The 7,157-nt window shown below is 55.2% G+C and overlaps 1 protein-coding gene across 1 annotated transcript; it reads left to right on the top strand.

The window, feature by feature from the left end:
• Positions 1-358: 358 nt before the first annotated feature.
• LOC140468567 (glutathione S-transferase P-like) lies at positions 359-6,239 on the top strand. Its single transcript, XM_072564660.1, has 3 exons — positions 359-469; positions 4,877-4,984; positions 5,884-6,239. The coding sequence occupies exons 1-3, from the start codon at positions 407-409 to the stop codon at positions 6,070-6,072; spliced, it is 360 nt and encodes a 119-aa protein (XP_072420761.1). The 5' UTR covers positions 359-406; the 3' UTR covers positions 6,073-6,239.
• Positions 6,240-7,157: the final 918 nt, after the last annotated feature.

Raw genomic sequence — 7,157 nt, 5'->3', positions numbered from 1 at the left:
GCCTGAGGCCTACTGCTTGCCTGAAGCCTGTAACCCTCCCACCAACTGGAGCCTGAGGGTATACAGACAGGCTGGAACCTGAGTTTGACCAAACGGGCCGAAGCCTGAGGCCTATTGCTCGGCTGGAGCCTCAGGTTGACCAGACAGGCCGAATCCCGAGGCCTATTGGCCTGGTTGAGCCTGAGGCTCCCTGGTTGGCCGATGCAATACCCACCGAAGCAAGCGGCCGGCCTTGCCGCTCGGTCAGAGCCTGAGCTGTGGGCCATCTGGTGGTCCCTTATCTGAGTTGCCACACCTCTGGGGTGGGGGGGGGTGTCGTGCGGGGTGCAGGGGTGTCAACTAATTTAACTGCTCTCCACTTCAAGGCCTGTACGGGAAGGGCAAGTACGAGGCCGCGCTGATCGATATGGCGAACGACGGGGTCGAGGATTTGCGCGTCAAATACGCAACACTCATCTACAAAGAATACGTGAGGCACTCCCCGACGTTGGGAAGCGACGTCCGCGTCTACGTTTCCGCGACGGCTCGCTTCAGGCTGTGGGCGAGGCCTGTCGGGAAGGACAGAGCGGCCTTTGGGGGAGGGCGTGGAGGGGGGAGGGGGGGAAACGATGTTGGGTTTGTAGGGGGGGGCGGGGGCCAGCTCCAGAGAAGGGGTCCGAGTTTAAAAAAAAGCTTCCCTGTGTCCCTTCCGTAGCCACAGGGAATCTCTGCCTTAGTTCAGAGTAGCTGCCTCACCAAGACCAGGCCAAAGGGCCTCTTTCCACACTGCGTGAAACTAATCTAAAACCGGTTTCTGACAAACACCGAGTTGCGACATCGTGGTCGAAGGTGTGGTGTTGGGCGCGAGTGGAGCTCAGTCCGGGAATCGTAAGGGAAACAGACGGACTAAAAGAATCTCACAGGCTTAAAATCAGGAACTGTGCCTCTGCTGTTCCTGCCAACGGTGTGGGGGGGGGATTATAACAACCCTCTTTTGTTTAAAATAGCCCTTCCTCCAACATTCTCTCTCCCTCTCTCTCTCTCCCACTCTCTCTCCCTCTCTCTCTCTCTCCCTGTCTCTCTCTCTCTCTCTCTCTCTCTCCCGTCTCTCTCTCTCTCTCCCCCTCTCTCTCCCTGACTCTCTCTATCCCTCTCTCTCTCCCACTCTCTCCTTCGCTCTCTCCCTCTCTCTCTCTCCCTTTCTCTCTCCCTGTCTCTCTCTTTCTCCCACTCTCTCTCTCCCTCGCTCTCTCCCTCTCTCTCCCTGTCTCTCTCTCTCCCTGTCTCTCTCTCTCTCTCCCTCCCTGTCTCTCTCCCTCTCTCTCTCTCTCCCTGTGTCTCTCTCTCTCTCTCCCCCTCTCTCTCTCCCTGACTCTCTCTATCCCTCTCTCTCTCCCACTCTCTCTCTCCCTCTCCCTCTCCCTCTCTCCCTTTCTCTCTCCCTGTCTCTCTCTTTCTCCCACTCTCTCTCTCCCTCGCTCTCTCCCTCACTCTCTCCCTCTCCCTCTCCCTCTCTCTCTCTCCCTCTCTATCTTCCTGTCTACCACTCTCTCCCTGCCTCCCTCTCTCTCTCTCTCTCCCCCTGTCTCTCCCTCTCTCTCCCTCCCTCTCCCCTCCCCCTGTCTCTCCCCCTCTCTCCCTGTCTCTCTCTCTCTCTCTCTCTGTCTCTCCCACTCTCTCCCTCCCTCTCTCTCTCTCTCTCTCCCCCTCTCTCCCTCTCTCTCTCTCTCTCTCCCTGTCTCTCCCACTCTCTCCCTCCCTCCCTCCCTCCCTCCCTGTCTCTCTCTCTCCCTCTCTCTCTCTCTCCCCCACTCTCTCTCTCTCTCCCACTCTCTCCCTCCCTCCCTCCCCCTCTCTCCCTCTCTCTCTCCCCCCCTTCCCGAATACAGGACACGGGTGATTAATTCAGTTTCTCCCTCCCCCTAAGCGACTATGCCTTTAACGTTTGTGGTGACTGGCCGTTTAAACATTTACTCCACTGTCAATCTTGCCCAAGGACAAGGGGAAGCGTCCCCCGTTTTCACCCCACTCTGAGACAGCCCAAGTGAATTGCGAACAGCAGATTTCCCACCTTACGGTCAAGGTTTCTATAAAACCTTGAATGGAATTTATTGTCCCGTGTCCCGAGACACAGTGAAAAGTTTTGTCTTGTGAGCAATCCGGGCCGCTCACAGAGTTAAGGAGCGTAGATCAGTAAATAATAGGGAAACAGCGACGTAAACACACACACAGGGACCGGCGAATGTGAAGAGTTTGTGAGTCCATTCAGTATTCGAACAACAGGAGGGTAGAAACTGTTCGGAAACCGGCTGGTGTGTGTGTGTGTGTGTGTGTGTGTGTATGGGTGTGTGTGTGTGTGTGTATGGGTGTGTGTGTGTGTATGGGTGAGTGGATGTGTGTGTGTGTGTGTGTGTGTGTGTGTATGGGTGTGTGTGTGTGTGTGTATGGGTGTGTGTGTGTGGGTGTGTGTGTGTGTGTGTGTCCAGGCCTCTGTCCCTTCTCCCCGATGGTAGAGGTTGGAGAAAAACATCGCCAGGGTGGGATGGATCTTTGAGAATGCTGGCAGCCTTTCCCTGGACAGTGGGCCTGGGAGATGGATTCTATCGACGGGAGGTTGGCACTGTCGGAGGGACTTTGATGTTGAGGTGTGTGGGGGCTCCACCCGGAACCGACAACAATTCCAGTCTCAAAACGGATGTTACAAACAGTTTAACTCAAATAAGGAGGGTTAGGCAGGTGGGTGTCTCCGTGGTTAGGGCTGCTGCCTCACCGCACCACAGACCTGGGTTCGATCCCAGCCTCGGGGGGGGGGCGACTGTGTGGGTGGAGTTTGCACATTCTCCCCGGGTCTGCGTGGGTTACCTCCCACAGTCCAAAGACGTGCAGGTTAGGGTGGATTGGCCGTGCTAAATTGTCCCATAGTGTTCAGGGATGTGTAGGTTAGGGTGGATTGGCCGTGCTAAATTGTCCCATAGTGTTCAGGGATGTGTAGGTTAGGGTGGATTGGCCGTGCTAAATTGTCCCACAGTGTTCAGGGATGTGTAGGTTAGGGTGGATTGGCCGTGCTAAATTGTCCCATAGTGTTCAGGGGTGTGTAGGTTAGGGTGGATTGGCCGTGCTAAATTGTCCCACAGTGTTCAGGGGTGTGTAGGTTAGGGTGGATTGGCCGTGCTAAATTGTCCCACAGCGTTCAGGGTGTGTAGGTTAGGGTGGATTGGCCGTGCTAAATTGTCCCACAGTGTTCAGGGATGTGTAGGTTAGGGTGGATTGGCCGTGCTAAATTGTCCCACAGCGTTCAGGGTGTGTAGGTTAGGGTGGATTGGCCGTGCTAAATTGTCCCACAGTGTTCAGGGGTGTGTAGGTTAGGGTGGATTGGCCGTGCTAAATTGTCCCATAGTGTTCAGGGATGTGTAGGTTAGGGTGGATTGGCCGTGCTAAATTGTCCCATAGTGTTCAGGGATGTGTAGGTGAGGGGGGATTAGTGAGGGGGAAATGTAGGATAATCGTGTAGGGGGGAATGGGTCAGGGTGGGTTACTCTTCGGCGGGTCAGTGTGGACTGGTCGGGCTGAAGGGCCTGTTTCCACACTGGAGGGATTCTCTGTCCCCTCTCGAAAGCACCCACACCCTTCTGGTCGTGTGGTGGTCAGAACTCTCCGCGGCACTGTCCTCGAGAAAGGGAGGACTGCAGATGCTGGAGGTCAGAGGGGCGAGTGTGGTGCTGGAAAAGCGCAGCATCCGAGGGACAGGGGAATTCGACTTTTGAGGCATAAGCACTTCATCAGGGATGAGGGATGGCCCAAGGTTTTGGGGGTGGGGAGGGGGGGGATGCTGAGAGATAAATGGGAGGGGTGTGGGAATCGGCGGGGGGGGGAGGGAGGTTGGCGGGGAAGGTCGATGGAGGTGGTGGGTGAAGGTGATGAGTCAGAGAGCAGATGGATGGGGAGGAAGATGGACAGTGATAAGGGGCTTTTGCCCGAAACGTTGACTCTCCTGCTCCTCGGACGCTGCCTGACCTGCTGTGCTTTTCCAGCGCCACATAGTTTGACTCTAACTAAAATTCCTGCAGCATAACTTACCTATCCTTACACTTAGTGAGGCAAGCATGCCATAAGCCTTTTTTGACTAGGCCTCATGCTAAGCGCAGGCTATCAGCTCACCCTGAAGGGACATAGATGCTGCAGAAATAAACACCCCCGGTCCTGACTGCAGGAGGGCCGAGTCAATTGGCCTGTGGGGTCAAGGGGTTCCCCGCAGAGAGCATCCGGTTCAGAAGCTGAGGACTCCCAGGCTTGGTCTGAGCAGCTCAATGGGGTGAGGCCTGAAGGGAGGAGTGAGCAAAGAATCCAAGGCCCGAAGCCAGGGAGAGAGAGATGGGGGATGGGAGATAAAGAAGATTGAACAAGGAGGAAGAGAGGGAGAACGTGAAGGCGCTCCCTCAGCACTGACCCTCCGACAGTGCGGCCCCTCCCTCAGCACTGACCCTCCGACAGTGCGGCCCTCCCTCAGCACTGACCCTCCGACAGTGCGGCCCTCCCTCAGCCCTGACCCTCCCACAGTGCGGCCCTCCCTCAGCCCTGACCCTCCCACAGTGCGGCCCTCCCTCAGCCCTGACCCTCCCACAGTGCGGCCCTCCCTCAGCACTGACCGTCCGACAGTGCGGCCCTCCCTCAGCACTGACCCTCCGACAGTGCGGCCCTCCCTCAGCACTGACCCTCCGACAGTGCGGCCCTCCCTCAGTACTGACCCTCCAACAGTGCGGCCCTCCCTCAGCACTGATCCTCCGACAGTGCGGCCCTCCCTCAGTACTGATCCTCCGACAGTGCGGCCCTCCCTCAGCGCTGATCCGTGTAGTTTTGAAGGACAGATGTAACATTCTTCCTTGTCCCTCTGTCTCAGGAAACCGGCAAAGACTCTTTCATCCAGAATCTCCCAACGGAACTGAAACCCTTCGAGAATATTCTGAAGGACAATAATGGAGGGAAGGACTTCCTCGTCGGCAACCAGGTCTGAATCTCAAAATAAAACATTCAGCTGAAGCAGGATCTAACCCCGGGCTGTCCCTGTCCCTGGGAGTGTTTGATGGGGGACAGTGTAGAGTGAGCTTTACTCTGTATCTAACCCCGTGCTGTCCCTGTCCCTGGGAGGGTTTGATGGGGGGACAGTGTAGAGAGAGCTTTACTCTGTATCTAACCCCGTGCTGTCCCTGTCCCTGGGAGGGTTTGATGGGAGGACAGTGTAGAGAGAGCTTTACTCTGTATCTAACCCCGTGCTGTCCCTGTCCCTGGGAGGGTTTGATGGGGGGACAGTGTAGAGAGAGCTTTACTCTGTATCTAACCCCGTGCTGTCCCTGTCCCTGGGATGGGGGGGACAGTGTAGAGGGAGCTTTACTCTGTATCTAACCCCGTGCTGTCTCTGTCCTGGGAGTGTTTGATGGGGGACAGTGTAGAGGGAGCTTTACTCTGTATCTAACCCCGTGCTGTCCCTGTCCTGGAGGTGTTTGATGGGGGGACAGTGTAGAGGGAGGTTTACTCTGTATCTAACCCCGTGCTGTCCCTGTCCCTGGGAGTGTTTGATGGGGGGACAGTGTAGAGTGAGCTTTACTCTGTATCTAACCCCGTGCTGTCCCTGTCCCTGGGAGTGTTTGATGGGGGACAGTGTAGAGAGAGCTTTACTCTGTATCTAACCCCGTGCTGTCCCTGTCCTGGGAGTGTTTGATGGGGGACAGTGTAGAGGGAGCTTTACTCTGTATCTAACCCTGTGCTGTCCCTGTCCCTGGGAGTGTTTGATGGGGGACAGTGTAGAGGGAGCTTTACTCTGTATCTAACCCCGTGCCGTCCCTGTCCTGGGAGTGTTTGATGCTGTGTCTAACTCTGTACCTTCCGTCTCTCTCTCTCTCGGTGTAGATCTCTTTTGCTGACTACAACCTGGTCGATATTCTGTCTAACCTCGAGGTGCTCTCTCCCGGTTGTCTGAAGTGTACTCCCGTACTCAAGGCCTACTATGACCGGGTGATCGCCAGGCCTAAACTCAAGGCTTACCTGGAATCCGACGCCCACAAGAAGCTTCCCATCAACGGGAACGGGAAGCAGTGAGTCCGGGTGGAGCGATTCCCCCGTGGAGAGTGCAGTGGGCCCTCGAAGTTAGGCCCAGTTCGGCCTACTACGGCCTAGCTGCTTCTCGCCCACTTCCTGCTTCTCGGTTCCCAATGTTGTCATCTCCCTGATTGTCCTGGCAACGGAATAAATTCCTGGAAACCTTTCTCCCGTTTACTGTGTCATTTTTAATGTTTTTCTCCCGGCTCCCATTCTCGATGTCCCTTCGCCACCCCCCCCCACCCCCACGTTCGTCCTCCTTCTCACCTCAGTGTCACTGGGGTCTCGACGTCATAGCAACGTGCTCCATGGTTACTGTTACACCATTTATCTGTGTGGGTTTGTGTGGGTGTGTGCGTCTGTGTGTGTGTGGGTGTGTGTGTGGCGTGTGTGTGGGTGTGTGAGTGTAGGGTGTCCAAGTCTGTGTGGGTGTGTGTGTATATCTGTGTTGATCTGTCTGTGAGTGTGTGTTTGAATGGGTGTGAGTGTGTAGGTCTGTGTGTGCAAGTGTATGAGTGAGCGTGTGTGTTTTTTATGTGTATGTTTGAGTACGTGTGTGCGTATGGATGTGTGTGTGTTATGTCTGGATGTGTGTCTGTGTGGGTCTGTGTGTACATGTGAGTGTGTGCAGGTCTGTCATGTGAGTGGATGTGTTTATTTGTGAGAGTGTAGATCTGTGGGTGTGTTGAGGGTTTCTGGGTGGGTCAGTATGCATTTGTGTGTTTGAATTTTTGTCTGCGTGTGTGCGCGGTTTTGTGTCAGTCTGTCTGTCAGTTTGTGGGTGAATTTGTATGTGGGGTTTGTGTCTGTGTGTGTGTGTGAGTGTAAATGAGTCTGTGTGAGTGTGAGTGAGTCAGTATGTGTCTGTGAGTGTGAGTGAGTCAGTGTGCGTGTCTGTGTGAGTCAGTGTGTGTGTGTGTCTGTGTGAGTGTCAGTATGTGTGCGTGTGTTTGTGTGAGTGAGTCAGTGTGTGTGTGCCTGTGTGAGTGTGAGTGAGTCAGTGTGTGTGAGTGAATCAGTGTGTGCACATGTGTCTGTGTGTGAGTCAGTGTGTGTGTGAGTCAGTGTGTGTGAGTGTGTGTGTC

This window comes from Chiloscyllium punctatum, chromosome 47, assembly GCF_047496795.1.
Source record: "Chiloscyllium punctatum isolate Juve2018m chromosome 47, sChiPun1.3, whole genome shotgun sequence".
Taxonomy (NCBI): Eukaryota; Metazoa; Chordata; class Chondrichthyes; order Orectolobiformes; family Hemiscylliidae; genus Chiloscyllium; species Chiloscyllium punctatum.
This window is presented reverse-complemented; position numbering and strand designations above follow the sequence as displayed.